Below are 17,895 nucleotides of genomic sequence, written 5' to 3'. Positions count from 1 at the left end.
TCAATTATTAAAAAAACGAGATTTAATAAAAGAGGATTATTAATAAATAAAAGCGTATTTACTTTGTATTTTTAATAAGTCTAAATTTAAATTTCTTTAATGTATGAAAAATGCTAAACTAACAAAATAATTTTGTAAATGTTTAAATTTTAGATAAACATATTAATTTGATAATATTGACTAAATTTGCTAATTAAAAACAATAGTTTTAGGCATAATAAAAATTATTGAATTTTATTAGCATAAGTTTTGTCAATAATAACGCCACTTCAATCTATAATCTTGGCAAATTCAGTGTGTAACGAGGTGTAACAAGATTATTACAAAGCAATATCGATAAAAATGCGAGACTTTGCAAAATCGCTTAGTACAATCGCTTAGTATTTACTGAAGGAAGTGATGTTTACATTCCTTCATAATTGTAAATGCGATGTAATATAACAAAAGATAAGAGCGTGCATGCCGAGATAAGGTATGAAAATGAACAATGTTGACACATCGAAATATAGATATAATAGAAAAAGTCAAATATCTGTTTCCTTTATCTGTTTTAAGAGTAATTAACGAATTATTAATGAAGACGCTTCAGAAAGAGAGATCTGTACATCATGTTTGCGTTATTGCTAATGCATTATTACAAGCCACATAATCGCAGAAATGGATTTGTTTATAAGAAATATTTCCATGAATCATATTTGTTTCTCGCGACGAGATGTGTTGCCCAGCGTGCGGAACACATAATTGCCGCGTACTTATACGAGAATATTGCGGTATGATTAACAGCCGTTTGAAGGCTGAGCATGTACAGGACAGACAGCACTAATACCACGAGGAAAGACATTTCGGCCCTCGTATCGAGGAAGCGCTTTCATGCTGATGTTTTATGGAAAGCGCGTTCTGATGCGACGCTGGCATGAATTCGCGGCGAAATCAAGGCGGACAAAAAAGTCATGCACCACGTGAGAATTCATCCTAATATTTCAGCCTGTCATTTTTTTTTTGCTTTGTCTCCTTGTGCATAATCATCTCTCTTACGATTGATTTATGATTTATTATAGATAATGATACTAGACATCAGAGAATTAATGATCGGAAATTAACGTTAAGTTGAGAAAATACGAGATGAAAAAATTCCAACGCAAAAGTCATAAATTAATAATCACTACATGTTTTTGAAAGAAATATGCTTTTGCTCGGGAAAAGAATAAAAACGTTTATTATTCCATAATTTTATGTGAATAAATATATGTAAACAAATATAAATATGTATGCCATTATTAATGAGTGAATCTTTCTTTTTATAATTTAAAAATATTCCATTATTTAAAAAGAAGTAAAAAAGTACTGCTTTCATCATCCGAAATATTACGTTCTATCCAGAGTATTGAAAAATTCGCTGACAAAAGGACTATCGCTAGAATCGTATCGACATAACGGAAGATCATATGGAATCGGAAATACCGGAACGGCTGGGTCTTCTTCGTCTTCAATGGGAAACGTCGTTGTCCCCGTCTAAATACAAATATGAACAAGTGAAATAATAATAGTTAGATTAATATTAATCAACTAATGTCCTTTTTTTTTAATACGCTATAACGCTTTGATAATTAAATAATATATAATTAATATGTTAAAAATTATATAAACAATAATAAATGATAATGGCACTTACAATAAACTTTGGTATAAATATAACACCGGCCTCATAGCTTGTTATATAATGATTGTTTCGTTGGACTCCCCATGCGGCTTTGCTCAGATTCGCACTTGTGAGCACGAACCATGGAATACTTTTCAAATCGGGCGAAATTCTCGTATAGGATTTAATATGAGGCATTGCGCGGTCTCGTCCTGTTCGTTTAGCTCTCCATTGGCTAGATAATCATAAAATTTTGTAGAAATACTTATAGAGCATAAAATTGAACGAAACAAATATAAATATTTTAAGCTTACTACAAATATGATTCTATCCACTGTTGTTTAGAATGAACTTGCATGCTATAGGGCAAACAGCAAGACAAATTTCGAAAATCGAAGCTGTGCTTATAATTCTTTATCGTTGGATAAATAAATTGAAAGTTTGGAAGGCTCTTTAAGCCCTTAGTAGTCTCCCTTGACATACACGGAATTATTTCTTTTGACAACCAGCTTTCAAAGTTTGGACCAAGGCTACCTAGACTGGAACTTTGTGCGATTATAGGCCATTGAGGAGCATCAGGCGGTAATGTAGCATGATGCGATAAGACATATGCCAATTTCCTGTGTCCCCAAGAATCGATCTCGACATCTTTATGAGTTCCAGGAACAGAAGCCACGAGAAATACATTTACTGCAGAAAAATCTGCCCTTCGTACGGCCCATATCCATTGTGTTAAAGCCGGATGTCTATATTTATTTAGATATCGTTCAAGATCCTTTTTAAAACCCGTTGGGGATTCTCCATCACTGAGATTTGCAGATTCCGGAAGCAGAGGTAAGTGAGGCGAAATCCAAAGCCTAATGAGAATATAATGGAAAAATATTTATCTATAAATATTTTTCCATTAAAATAGTCAGCAAGAAATATCAAATAATAGTATTTAACAGACCCTTGTGTCCGATTCTCCCAGTCATTAGAATACAAATTAGCAGTGGAAATTACCACTCTGATTGCATCATCTTTGTATTGAAATATCATGACTTTAGAGTGATGACAACCAAATAGAGTAGGCATATCTACTTGTATCATAGTAATGTTGGAGCCTAATTTCTCATGGTCTACTCTATCACCATAGAAAATCATCATATCAGTACGTTGACCAGCTAATAGATACTGCAAACATAACCATCCAACATCTACCATAAAATTTAAATGAAGACTGTTAACAATCTCTCCAAGACTTCTGTCAAGGATTTCAGGGAAAGTTATGGAGAATTGTTGATTGTAAGTCTCCTTAGATTTTTCAATTCTTGTAAAAAATATATGATAAGGTGCTGAAAAGGCATATTTTAATGCAAACTCTCCTGGTTCTACAACAGATACCGTATACCCAGATCGTCTCATCATCTGAATAGCTTTCTTTCTAACTTCCTTTCTGGTTTTTTCAGAATCACAAGCTTCATACATATCCATGATAGATGTTCCTCTTTCAGAATTGGTACTTCGTTCTTTACTTGTAGAACTACTTTGAGGATCACTGATATTCTTCTTATTATCTTTAGCATGATTGCTGTTCTCTATGCTCATCTGTTTCATCTTTTTTATTACAGAAGCAGCTGTAGATACTTCCCGACTTCTTTTTTTTGCCTATAAAAAGAGCTTTATATTTATTATATTTATTTTCCAGAACTTAAGAGTGTTATTCTATACATTTATACCAATAGATGTAGTATGATTGCACATGTTTTTCGATACGTCAAAATACATATACATTTACAGAGTCTACACTTATCAATAGCTATGTACAGAATAGCAACTTAGAGATCAAAGACTCTTTCTTTATTTCACTAACCCTGGTGTCTTCTGAATTCTCACAGTCTGTATTAATTAAAGTAGTAATAGGCACTAAAGCATGTGCTGCCACATCCATCTGTCTGAGTTTTTCTTGCCTGTTCTCTATCATTGCTTTCTTGTGTCTCTCTACTTTTTCTTTCAAATCTTCTTTAATATCTGCTGTAGCAGTAGACGAAGATTGTACTTCAGAAGATAGATTACTCATACAAGGTATGATATTAGAGATCTTGTCTCTTTCCTTTCGAAGTACCATTTGCAATACTTTTAATTGATCCAATAATTGTGAACGATCATCACATACAAAATGGAGAATCTCTGGTATTTCTATTGTGTCATCAAGTTGATGTACCAGTAACTTTTCCACTGAAATTTAAATAATAATCATTAAGTTGTATTGTGAGCCTTTATAATTAAAAAATACAGTTATATAGTTACAATGAGGATGTGCCATTTCGCTAAAGTGAATTGGATTCTTCCGATAACATTTCTCCATAAAGGGACAAATTTTCTTTACTGTAATATTAAATATTCATTAAATCATTTTTTATTACTTCAAAATCCAAGAGTTTAATATATATATAATGTTCATAATATATAATGTTCATAACCATTTTTACCTTTAGAACTCATCGTTATAAATAAAATATTTATAAACTAGTCCCAGGAAAGCAAAATAATTATCTATAAAGAAAACTATGCTGTTATCTCTCTCGATAATAATTCTAATGTGATATATAACACTTATCAATTTTCTTTTCAAATAATAATTGTCTCATAAACATAAATCATATGGATGCCACATTCTACAATTGACAAGAAGCACTTTTGTACCTTGTATCAAAGAGAAGTCTGAGAGAGGTCACGCTGCTTTTCGAAAGATGCTTTGTTTACCTTGTACAGTAGCGTCAACTGGATCCATTTCAGAGCCGATGGAACTACATGGCCAGGTTCACTTTTCGGTGTTATGGTAATATTGCTGATTGGTGCCTTTCTGTGCTAAATCCATAATTGTGGACCAAAAATACGAAGAAATATTATATTAAAGATTTATTAATATTTTATTAGCTGCGAGTGATGTTATGTTATTTTAGTATAAACTTAAAAACAGTGATAACAAGTTTTATTATGAAAATATTTTTATAAATATTTAAAATAAATGAATTTTATAAATATTTAAAATAAACAAATTTTCATCAATAAATTTTTTAATAATTTTGTTCCTAATTTTTTAAATACAACGTGCAGAAAATATTTAAGTATAATAAATTGCTTTCACTTTTTTTTTATACTTGAAACAAAATTATCAAAATATTTTAAGCAATATCAAATTATGCTTTTAATTTATATACATATACACATAGTTTTTTATAATTAATTAATTAATTCTTAATTATATTATTTAATTAATTTTGTAATTTATGAATTTAATTGGATGCACTTATGCGTATCGATGTACATTAAAAGCGATTATATATAAATTTACGTAAGCATAAATAATTAAAACAATAAGATAATTAAAACTACAAGATTTTTGAAAATAAATACATGACAATAAATACGCTCCGCTTAAAGCTATTTCTCGAAGAATAAAAGAAATCTCTCTCTCTCTCTCTCTCTCTCTCCTTATAAACATAATAATTATGTCTTTAAAAATACTTAAAAATATATTTTTTATCTAACACTTCATCGACTTATTCGACTTTTCAACGCGCAATTTAAATGATTCGGATCGAGAACACGCAATAAAACAATCGAATCGCACAATCAAATAATTAGCATAACGAAAGACTTCGTGATATATTAACCGTTAAATAAATAATTAATTTATAAATTAAGATACTTTTGTAATTAATTATTCCGCAAGAATATATATGCATAGTCATAAACGTATAATATCTAAATCGTGCGATCTTTAGAGGGGATGAAAAGACGAAGATAGAATGGTGATACAAAACATGCTATCTCTGTCTAATATTTGACGACCTTAACACTCGGTCTAAATATATAACTTCTATAGTCATAGTATGTAAAATATTTTGCCAACAAAATGTCAACAAATGTGTTTAGTCTTGACGGAGCGGCGTAAACATTGGCGCGTTACCATTTACATACTTCATCGACCTCGATTGCGTATTAGTGCATCCAATTGAATTAATAAATTAAAAAACTATTTAAAAATATAATTAATAATAAATTAATTAATTATAAAAAGCTATACATATAAATTAAAAGCATTATTTTGTTTTATTGCTTAAAGTATACTTGATAATTTTATTTCAAGAATAAAAAAAGTGTGGAAGCAGTTTATTGTAAATATCTTTTACATATTATATTTAAAATTTAGAAAAAATAAAATTATTAAGAAAATAAATTTAAGAAAATTTATTTTATTCTACATGCGCATATACATCAAAATACTTAAATAATAACTCATTATCGCTATTCGTTTTGTACTGCTATCTATATTCATTTTAAAGGGTATGTAGAACTACGTAGCCGTAAGACACCGTTGGTAAAATCATCGTTTGATGCTACTTCAGAACTTCCTTCCGAATCATCGATATCTCGAATCGCTTGAGTCACTTGATTTTTTTATTTCTCGGTGTTACAGGCAAAGTTGAAAAATGTCAGAACCAAAATCTTTTACGTAAAACATCGAGAAATTGAAACACTTTATAATGGAAAAAAGTTATTTGCTTTACGTTCGATGAAAATAATGTCAAATAAGAAATGTACGATCGTCGCCGGCAGGCACATATTTACCGCCTCCTTTAGAGCTTGCGAGAAATAGGTAAATTAGAAATGAAGAATTTTTTTCAATGATGAATCTTTAAAGATTCCAAGAGGATATAGGAGATCATCATTTCACAGATTCTAGACTATTTGACAAGAATAAATTTTTTACGTTTGACAGACCGAGTATCTTGTAAATGCGCACGCGATTATAAAACATATGGATGCGTTTCTCGAGAATTCATTATTCTTCTTCGTGGACGACGCGGAGCCGATTCTGCCAATCTTCCGATCCCCCGAGTACGGCGACTCGGGCAGAATCGTGGAGGTGACGGATGTCGGCTGCGATACGGAGACCCCCATTTATCCCATACGCGATGCGTTTCATCGGCGTCGCGGAGGAGCCGAGAGCTACGAAACGACTCGTAGAATGGCCGAATGTAACGAAAGACCGAAGAAGTTTACTCGTGCGATAACTACGATCCTAAATAATAATAAAGTAAGGGAATTTCTCTGGCAATGGAGAAAAGGGAAGGGTCATTGCTTCGAGTAGAGTTGCACGAGATGACAAGATTATAAATTTCATATTGTTATCTTGTTTTGAAGATCGAAACAAGACTTTTTTATTAGTTATCGAGACAATATCAGGACTAAGATTGTCAAAATTAATGGTTTTGTCAGGATTATTGATTTTTAAAAATATTTAACTAAAATATGTATGTGCGTAAGTTACACGAGAACAAAATTATTATGTTATATACGTTAAAAAAATTTTATTTAATAAATAAAAACATTTATATTTATTGTCTTGTCTTGAGTCTTGTGCAACTCCAGCTTCAAATATCTTCCGATCGATCGTAGGACAGAAACGGGAATTATATCGAAAATAAAGCGCGGCGAATCGACCGCGATTATGACGACGTATACTTCGCTGATCTGGATTACGATTCGGAGAATCCCTACGACGAGTTCGAGCTACCAAAAGATGATTCCGCTATCGAATACAGAGACAATTATTACATGCAATTCGGCAATCCGCAAAATATAATCGGACATTCTAATCAAAGGAATCTTTCGCGAGATGCACCGTACAATTATTCGAGAGATCCCGAATTTGCATTCGCGCGAAATAATCGCGCGCGTCGAAGAAGACACTTCTCCGCGACAATGGTTCGTCGAAATCGACGAGAGAAACTTCCGAGAGGGAGATGCCGACATCCGTTCGAGATCGCCGTCGAGAGAGCGAAAGAAACGAACGAAGGTTCTTTCGAGAAAAGACGAAAATTTTCATTGCGAGACAAGTACGTTTCATAAAAACAGCTGGGATTAATAATTTCAAAGTTTAAAAATTCGGAAAAAATAATTTCCATATGTCAAATAATGAATTTTAATTTAATTTATTTTTTTATATTTATAAATGAATTTAAATATAAAAAAAAATTTATAAATTATATTATTTAAATAAATATTCAAAAAATTTTAAGAATAAATTTATTTTATGGGGTAAATTAAAGCATTAAAAAAATTTTAAAAGATTATAATATAATTGATTTGAAGAAATTTTGATTGGTTTTAAGAATAATTTAGATTGATTTTGGAACAATTTTGGTTGATTTTGGGGTAATTTTAATGAAAAATGAAAAGTAAAATAAATATTACATTAATATTATATAAATATATATATATATATATATATATATATATATATATATATATATAAATTATTATAATGAATTTTATAAATTTATTTAAATATTTAATTATTTATATTATATTAAACGGACTTTTTGCAGAATTCGGTAAAACTCGCGGCATGACAAAGCGCCGGGAACGAAATGATTTTTCTAACGCTATTGATTCGAAGGATAATCTTTGGGATTCTGTTTCATTGGAAAATGATACAAGCTGCGAAGAATTGACTTTTACAGATCCGTCAAAGTTAAAGAATCGCGATAGTTTGAAGTCAAAAACATCATGTAATTTCGATTCGAAAGGGGAAGAGAAGTCTGCGGGAACGCGGCGGAAAAACGATCGAGAAAATTTATCACAGAAAATTTTCACCAAAAGCGCGAAATATCAAACTTCGAAGAGTGACACGATGAAAGGAAAGGCCAAAATTTTGCGATCGGACACGTTAAACGCGAGTTCTCCGCGCATTAAATCGGCGAAGATGCCCATCGACGGGCGAAGCTCAAACATGAATTCCAGGGGAAAAAGTAAGTTATTTCGGACAGATTTCTCTTATGCCAACTGTTGTCAGCAGTTAAATTCGACATTGCACCAGCAGATGTTTCTGCAATGACGATATTCGAATTTGAATGCAGCTAGCAGACGTCACGCGCGTTTTTCTTAATCGTATAGTAAATAAAATATTAAATCTTGAATATTAAATATTAATATTAATCTTATTATATATTATAATAATAAATATTAATACTCGCAATAAATATGAAATCTCTGTATTATCTATGAAAAATATACGGGGTGTCCCTAACCACCCGTACAGATTTAAAAAAAAAAAAAGGGAAATGGATTTTATCAAAAATCGCTAAAATTTTGATGAATAAATTGAGTGCGCTGTATTGTATAGTAATATTTCCAACTTCTGGTATTGACTAGAAATGAGCTATTCAGACTGCAAATCGAATTTTTTGAATAAAACTTTTTAAAAATTTATTCTAAAATGCCTGTATTGATTTTTAAACGATTTTTCCAGTCTGCACCGGAGTTGAAAATATTACCATACAATAGAGCATTTAACCCGATTTAATCATCAAAATTTTGACGATTTTTGATCAAATCCACTTCCCTTTTTTTATAAAGGCTTGTGCAGTTAAATATACCCTGTGATATAAAAGAAGCACATTTGTCTATTAATATTTCTCAAAATACTTATGTATACTTTATATAGGATATCTAATAATAATCGCACCGTAATGGGCAGGTAAAGTGTGTGAAACCGAGTAAGTACGAAAGTTCTCTGCGTCTTGCGATTTTCGCAATAATTGATGAGAAATTAATTAAAAAATCAGTCAATTCGCGCGAGTATTACCGCACGGTGAAAAAAGATGGCCTGATATGTGATTACTAAGACGCGAGAATTCATCGTTATATATCGCTTGTTATCATCTAGCCCTTCTTCCAAAACTTTCTCGCGCGCCTAATGGCCGCATGCTTTTGGATTGTTTCTTTTCGCTGCGCGCTTATATTCGCACAAATTCGTAAATCTTTTTAAATTAATTTCTTAATAATTACAAAACTCGCAAAATTGTTATAGGTCTTCCTACTCTGTTTAACTCGCTCTATCTGCATATTATAGGGTGATTATTATCAAACCTGTATATGTATATATCCTTAAATTTTATCTCTTATCGCACAATAGTAATAAATGTTTCACTGATTCTTTTATTTATTTTCATATAATTTACATAATCGTTCGTAGATTCGGTAAACGTGAGGCCGCATTCGGCGGTCGAAGGAAAAAAAATCGGCGTTAATTCAGCATCTGAGAAAAGGACAGAAACTATGAATGAAACATTCGCTCAAACGAACGTCGACGATCGTCGATATCGCGTCAATAAACTTTCCAATGAAACGCATCAGCCGGCAAGAACGTTTAAGCACGTCGCCGAGTCAAACAGCGACAAACGAATATACGCAATGAACGAAGAAGATGATACGAATCCTCGTTCTAGAAATTCCGCAAATAATAAAATTAATCGGACCAACGTAACTGTTTCGCAATCAGCAACCGAGGAGAAGAACGAGAATACATTCACGTTGACAGATGCTTCGCCGCGAGAAGTAGAAGTGGAAACGGAGAAGAGGAAATTCTTCTCCAGGTTACCGATAAGAACGTGGAAACGTCTGAGAACGAAAGAACCTGCCGCATTGCGTCTTGAGAGCGAATATACGAAGGGAGATGATAACCAAAAGCTTCAAGCAGATGACATCGCGACTACGAACTTGAACGATCATATGGAGGAAATAAAAGACGATGAAGTCCGCGAAGAGATTCAGACAATTCATGCAAGCGCAGATCGTAGCGATGTAAAACGGAGCAATCGTTTCGGAATAAAATTACTTAGTGCTAATAAATCGAAAACAACTTCCTCCAATATTAAAAATATAAAGGGACTCAAGGGCTTAAGCGCGATGAAGAGAACGAGCGAGCAACAAAAGAAGAGAATGAATATCAAGTAAATAAGCTACGAGGGCTATGAGATATTTCAAAATAAGTAATAATAATGTCTCAATAAAATATAAAATATACATATATCTTTTCAAGCAATATGCGTTTGCGCTGAATATTTATTTTTTAATCGATTTTATCGTTGACAAGTGTGGACACGTGCGGCAAAAATTGATAAAGGACATAAAGCAAAACAATTTGAGTCACTTCGCAACTCTTTTTCGATCGGTATCGTTCTGCTTCTGTGCTTCGTTCAAATAGAGAAAAAAAAAATGATTCGATCGAAAATATATAACCGCATTGAACGAGATGCGCATAATTGTGACACGCGTAATAGGGCTGCACGCGGTGGGTCAAAAGAAGACCCCCGAATGATACCAATTATGCCATCAACGCACCGCGCGTCCCCCTGTCGACGATTCTGTCACAGCACAGTCAGTTCGCCCGCATGTCAACCCCCGCTTGCGTAACCACCCCATCATAGAGGAGAAGCGCCTCGTCGCGTGTATAATGCTGCGTCGCGATTCTCGCTGGGGTCCGCGCGATCTCAGGATCACATAGGAGGGAAAATATGTAATTGTTCGTATTTACCCTTGCACCCGGCGCCTACTCAAACAACAACACGGAACCCCCCCGCGACACAGACGTGATTTAATCCGGTCGCGGTGAATTGAACATTTCGTCGCCTTGCATTTCCTCTATTTGTAATATCCGTTGTTAAATATTTAACACAGATCTATTCTCTCGCGTCAAGAGAAACACGGGACAATGTTAGTCAGTGCGAAAAGTGGAGACACCATTTTCCTATATTTACAATATCGTATACTTAAATTTCATCGAAACTATATCAATCATTATTTCAATCCTTACTTTATTCATCTTGCTATTTTTAATCATCGGGATAGAGATAAGAATGCGAGGACACGTTATACTAGAGAGAAACCGCGACGCCGAAAAAGGGAATGACGAAGAGCAAGAGCAGAGAGAAGCGCAAAAAGGAGGCGGCGAGCCAAGCCAAGCCACCCAGCTGAAGGCGGATAATCAAATAACCTGCACGCACCGTATAAATTATCAATCAGGGCGCGATTGTGCAACCCCAACAGAGGGAGCCATCCGTGTCGGTAAGGGTTGTTACACATTGAGCGCCCGCCGCGGCGGGGAGGGTGACAGAGGGTGGACAGAGGTGGCGGATTGTGTGCGCGACCTCGTCGTCATCGTCGTCGTCGTCGTCGTTGCCTTCGTCTCTCTCGTGTGTCGAGTGACCCCGCAATGGTTATCTTCTCTCCGTGTGTGGGCGTACGTGAACGTGAGTTCACGCCCCACGGTTCCGATCGACGCGTGCAGGCACGAGGGAGAATCGCTCGCGTAAGGTGCGGCTCGGTCGTCGCACGTGTTCACGAGATCCCGCAGATACTCGGGATCGCCAAACCGTCATCGAGTTAACCGGGAGATGAAAATTTGACGCGAGGGAGAGGGCTTTAGATTCTGTATCGCTTTTTTTTTTCAATTCATGAAGATAGAAATGATAGCTGCGTATGTTGTAGGTATATCCCGCAGATGCGATCTTATCTTTTCAAGCATAATTTTTCTCGCTCCAAGTTTCAAGGTAATCGACGTGACCTACTCGCGTAAGGGATGTTTGTTACGTTGACGAGGCGCCTCGGTCACGCGCGAGATGGGAGCGAGAAACAAGCGTAGCCGAGCCAATTAAGCGTCGAAGGGGATCACCAACCCAAATGCCTACGGGATCGTGCGTATCGAAATTAATCGACGCGACGGCTAATTCGCCTCACCGGGATAATCATACACATGCGGCTGTTGATCGTCTCCTTTGAGACCAATTGTTTAATTAATTTTTAATCAATTTTGCTTACTTATAGAGAAACTCTTATTTTCATGACAAATTTTTTTTTCGAAATTTCTACGCCAATGTATTTAAAATGTTCCAAAACGTCAAAAAAATATATTTGTTAAAAATATCCGTATATATATATGTATATGTACGGAATATACATTCTACAATCTCTAACTCCACAATTTTTGAGATATCGAATATTTTGAATTTTTTGAGAAATATCTGTCATCACGTTGTAACTTTCGCAAATTTTGAGATATTGGATGAAATTTTTTTAAAAATAGAGTATCATTAAAGAATTGGTGTTAAATTTGGAGAATCGGGAAAGGGAAAAAATTTCATTTTTTATAAAATTTTGAATTTGTTGAGAAATGCCTGTACACGCCTTTCTCTGTGAAGAAAGCAAAATTGAAAAACCGGATTGCTTTAAAGAGCTTAAGCTTTATGAACGAAATAAAATAATGAGGAAGCAATGTGCACATTTTTAATTTGCACAATTTTCATCTCGTTTTATTTTTTTTTTTTTTATTTTTACTACGTTCTCGGCGATTATGCAGAAATATCTTGTCCGCGAAAATAGGCAGCGATGCCAAAGAATAAATCCCGGGTCGCACGTTCCGCTGTGCCACGAAGCGGAATGCATCTATTAAACAACGCAGCCACGCGCCCCGAATAGAGAGAATCCCGGAGGGGAGACTAAATAGTTTTCTATGGCCGCAGGCAGTGCGCAATTGTGCATCGAGTCGTCACCGATAACGAGATACCGTACGTTCTCACGTTTAGACGTCAATGCACTCGTCGATAGCACCGCTATAGCGAAGATTACCCATACGTTGAACGAGATCGAAAGGTCAATTCGACGACAATGACGAAGACGCTGATAGTAGCGAGTCGCGCCAATAAATGATTCGGTAAACGAGAGAGCTAGCGAGATGCAGCCTTATTTATTTATCGCGATCGATCGACGTGGCCGGCAGCTTCCACGATCGCGCGTAAATGGCCGCGGGCCTTTATTTAATAAGTTGTTATAAATTAAAGGGCTACCGCATATTAAACCACCCTCGGCATATTTATAGTGATTCTTAAGAAAGTATATATACCGGGCGTACGGTTATGTAAATCATCGCTCGCGGTGCGCACGCCACGCATACCGACGCCGCGGCTTGGCATTTCACATGCACACACATACATGTATGTACATATCCTGTGGACTCTCTTATGAATTTATCTTCGGCGATGAAACGACAAACGGTTTTAATTGCCGCTTCGGGCATCGCGCGCCGATGCGATCTCTCTCGTTGGATACCGCAGATACCGGCGGGATCCTTCGATCCTGCCATCGGTGCCTTGTTATCTTCGCTTCGGTTCTGGTCCGACGACGAGAGATAAGAGCGCTTCTCTTACTTTCATTATTAGCAATTTATACACGCACAAATATGTATCATCTTTTCGCGCTTGCATATTGAGGTAGTTGAACCCGATATTAATGCTTCAGGAGAGAAACTTTTTATATATATAACTTGAAGAAATTAAATTTATAACTACAACGCTAAAGCGTGTCTTTAGATAGATTCATAATTCGCGACAAATTTTAAGATAAAATTCTATTTATAATTTTATATGCCGCACATCTTAATGTATACATGTGTCTGATATGTATTTTACATCTGCGTGTATTTCTCGAATGTATTTTCTTTAATTACACGACTCGTAAAATTAATAAATGAAATATTCTATCCCGAATTTTGTCGTGAATAATAAACCGAATAAAGAGAGAACGTGTGCTTAAGATATGCAAAGTGTCTCCGTACAATATTTTAATAATGCACTAGGCTAAAGGCAAAATGAAATCAAAAATCTTAAAAATATCGAAGCTACATTAATTTTTGAGTTATAAGTGTCAATCAAAGTTTGTCAATAATATTGCGCAGAATTCGCTCGCTCAAGATTGTAATTACATTTCCATACATGATCTGTCATCTATTATTATTGTTGACAGATAAAGTAAATAAATAGATTTCCACAAAACTTCTCCGCGCGATCAAAACAAAAATAAACACTACTTCTTAAATGTGTGAAAATATTAAGTTTATACTTTTATTTAAATATAATAATTGATCAACCATTTAAATTGTAATTTAAGAAGAAATTAATTATTTTACGTACAACATTTATAATACTTTAATATCAGCTGATCGCCATAATACATAATATTTATATACATAAGAAACAATAACATCAGCTGTGCAGTAAAAATCTTATTTGCAAAATCAATAACAGATGACAGGTCGCGCATCGATACGCGTGTATATAATTACGAATCTGAGCGAGTTCTACGCGATATCATACTCAAACTTTGATCGCTTATAACTCAAAAATTATTGCAACTTCAAAATTTTTATTTTATAATTTTTATCTTTAGAATACATTACTAAAGTATTATACAGACATTGTGAAATGTCCTGTATAAATTACAAATAAATAACAAAGTAGAAAAAAAAAGTAGTTTTTTATAGAAACGTCGAATCTCCCTAGAATCGATTGTGCCACGTATTGGCGGCGATAATGATCAGTCGGAATCCAGATAGGGTAACGTAATGCGCTTAACTGACGCAGAAGACGACGGTATCGAGGTAGTTCGATAGTTCGCGGCTAACAGCATTTGACCCCGGCATCTGAGCCTGTTCCCGGTTTGTCGGAGACGCTAACAATGCCTTATGTCGGCGTTTCGCTACTCGTGTCACGCGCGTACGCGAGAGAGTTCGACGATGGAACGTGTTCCCGAAGTTTCCGCTATAATCCGATTCATCTCTCGGCAACCCCGATCGAGCCCTTTCTCGCTCTGCGAGATTCACGAGACTTCATTGTCGTCCTTATAGAAATGGCACGCGGCAGGGTTTAGTCGCGTTACCATTGCAAACGATACAAACGATCTAATTTCGTCGACGTAATGAGGGGAAGTCTCGGGGGGGGAGAGAAAACAACGAGAGCGAGAGAGAGAGAGAACTTCTAATCTGTAAACATTTCTCGCGCTCGTCTATAGAAATACTCCCTGAGACATGTTCCCTTCGACATCGAGAGAGAAAATCTTTCCTTCTCTCTCGCTTCGTATCATTATAATTCCGCGGTTATACTATAATCCCGCACGACGCACGAAAAACTGGACGGCGAGTGCGACTTAAAGCACACCGCTCGCCGTAAGTCATTCCGAGGCGAGGAAGCGAGAACGACGGCGAGAGGAACGTGTCCCCGAAAATCGTGAAATCCACGCGGTAACACACAGAGAGTCTCGCGAAGAGAGTCTCCAGGCGGGTTAATATATTTTATCTACTAAGAGAGAGAGAGAGAGAGACCGCGGCCAACACACGGGAAGAGGCGAGGAAGAGGGAGGGGGAGTGCGGGGATATATCCTGCCGAGGTGCGGGCTTTTATATACCGCGTACCGGTATTTATGTGTCGCCGCCTTGCCTAAGCGTTTGATATATGAACTATGAAGGGGGGAAAGAATGATATAGGAGAAGGAGTAGAGGGGAGGAGACGGAGGACCACTCGTCTGCCTCGCCCGCGATATATGTTCTTTTGACAATGAGAGAAGGAAGCCCGGAATAGGAGGGAGAAATATGTTTACCTAATACTTTCGCGAATGCAGATATATTTGTGAAAATAAAATTACTGCTTTATTACACAACTCTACTTTCTCTCGTCTGTAAAATTGTAAATTCCTGAGCGAGCATGCTTCTCATTGTTATCGATGAATATTTCAAGAAAGTCGTATCCTAAAGTCGTGCCCCGTCTTTTGACGATGAGCGCGAACATGGAGAAGCATAATTTAAGGGATGTAAGAGAGGAATGAGACTCCTTGTGAAGTAGGCATCGCGGAAACCCGTGGTAGGAGAGTGAAACCGAGAGAGAGAGAGAGAGAGAGAGAGAAAGTAGAGAGAGGGCGGTCGCTTGATTGGGTTAGCACTTAGCGCAGTGATTGCCGTTTGTGACTCCTTTGCCATTTCGCTTCCAAGTACCCTCCGAGATTGCGAACCCCCGGAGAGACACCCCCGCGATTATTCCCGTGTTCTTTTTCCTTTTTATTGCTCGCGCGAACTTTGCAAAGTTTTCTGTTGACTAGACGGACCCGCCCGCGTCTTACGGATGTGGAAAGAGTGACTTTCTCACAGATCTCCCTCGCGGAAAAATATCTCTCTCGCGACTTTCTTCTGTCTGCCGGAATTACTTATGCATATAAAAAAAAAAAATAAGAAAAGAAACAGATGCAGTAGCCCTTCAATCGCGCGCGGTCAAGCGCGATTACGCTCTCTCTCTCTCTCTCTCTCTCTCTCTCTCTCTCTCTCTCTCTCTCTCTCTCTCCGTAATCAACTATGCAAACGATCTTTAAGCGCAATAAAAATGCAAGTATCTATAATGGCGCCGATGGGTTTTTGCTCGTAAAAACGTTTCCCGTGAATTACGCACTTAATAACGGGCAAGAAGCGGCTCGTAGATATAACCGGCATCTGTTCCTTATTGTGTACGCGTCGGCACAAAATCGGGCGGCTCATATGTACGTTTTGTTACTTGTCATTACACGCGGAATGGTACGTTGATTGTCTTACGATCGTTAATGATAATTACAGCGACGCGTATTACAGTTAACGCGCGCGATTAAAACGTTTCCGCATTTTCAGAGAGTACGCTCGCTTGTTCGATGAACTTTACAAAGTATGCATAGTACTAATAATAATAAAATAGCAATAGTGAAAGATTAAAGAGGCGGAGCCATTGTTTAGACACTTATCGCCCGATTATTGAATTTCAATCTTTCGTAAATTTCTTTTTTATGCGAGAACTATATATATATATATATATATATATATATATATATATATATTATTTGAATCGAATATACATGTGTGCATGAAATATTATGATTTATCCTTTTTTCACGGAGATGAGTCCTTTCCGGATCTATTTCCATTATCTGCGTCATCGAAATCATGGACTGATCTACACACACGTAATATACACGGTCTACTCGCACATGTGCATTCGAAGAAGCGCGGCGACTTCGAGAGCCGCAATAAATTACCTATAAATCAAAAAGGGAGAAAAAGGATAAGAGCTGAGAGCGAGATGCGGCAGCCGCGGCGAGTTACGGTTTCGCGTTAAATATGAAATACTGCGAGCCCGGCCCTATACAGTATATTATATGCATATACGCATACGATATTAAGTAGCTGCTTAACATATTTTAATTGCCAGATTAAAATTTAAAATCGCAGTCTGTCGATGTCTGCACCCGCTTGATAGCTAATGTAAAGCTGCCTCCTTTGTTCATCTAGTTCGGAGTCTCTGACGCGTAAAATTTACGATAAAAGAATAAGTTGATGTAAAAGTTACAGCGTATATAAAAAAGACCCGCTTCTATTTTATAATATTTTTTTTTATGTGAAAAAAATCTCGAAATCGCTCGTGATCTCTCATGATTTCCAGTATAAAAAAACAATTCAGTCAGTTTTCTAATATAAAGACTACCCGATCCATATCGACAGTACTGATGAAAAATGAAAAGAGAAAAAAAAAAAGCATCGAAATGATTTTCCTAAGTGTGGACACGAGCGGAATGATATA

The 17,895-nt window shown here is 36.0% G+C and overlaps 2 protein-coding genes across 2 annotated transcripts; one reads left to right on the top strand and one right to left on the bottom strand.

The window, feature by feature from the left end:
- Nucleotides 1-206: 206 nt before the first annotated feature.
- On the bottom strand, nt 207-4,297 carry LOC126849055 (probable tyrosyl-DNA phosphodiesterase). The gene is made up of 7 exons (XM_050590529.1): nt 4,111-4,297; nt 3,929-4,006; nt 3,492-3,856; nt 2,589-3,286; nt 1,954-2,496; nt 1,673-1,874; nt 207-1,512 (listed from the first exon to the last, which is right to left on the bottom strand). Exons 1-7 carry the CDS (start codon nt 4,121-4,123, stop codon nt 1,366-1,368), a joined length of 2,046 nt encoding a protein of 681 aa, XP_050446486.1. The 5' UTR covers nt 4,124-4,297; the 3' UTR covers nt 207-1,365.
- Nucleotides 4,298-8,314: 4,017 nt separating this feature from the next.
- On the top strand, nt 8,315-10,429 carry LOC126849281 (uncharacterized). Its single transcript, XM_050590968.1, has 2 exons — nt 8,315-8,442; nt 9,669-10,429. Exons 1-2 carry the CDS (start codon nt 8,325-8,327, stop codon nt 10,427-10,429), a joined length of 879 nt encoding a protein of 292 aa, XP_050446925.1. The 5' UTR covers nt 8,315-8,324.
- The last annotated feature ends 7,466 nt before the right edge of the window (nt 10,430-17,895 follow it).

The sequence above is a fragment of the Cataglyphis hispanica genome, chromosome 4, assembly GCF_021464435.1.
Source record: "Cataglyphis hispanica isolate Lineage 1 chromosome 4, ULB_Chis1_1.0, whole genome shotgun sequence".
NCBI classification, from domain to species: domain Eukaryota; kingdom Metazoa; phylum Arthropoda; class Insecta; order Hymenoptera; family Formicidae; genus Cataglyphis; species Cataglyphis hispanica.
The sequence above is the reverse complement of the archived record's forward strand: the minus strand, read 5'-3'. Positions and strand labels throughout refer to the sequence as shown.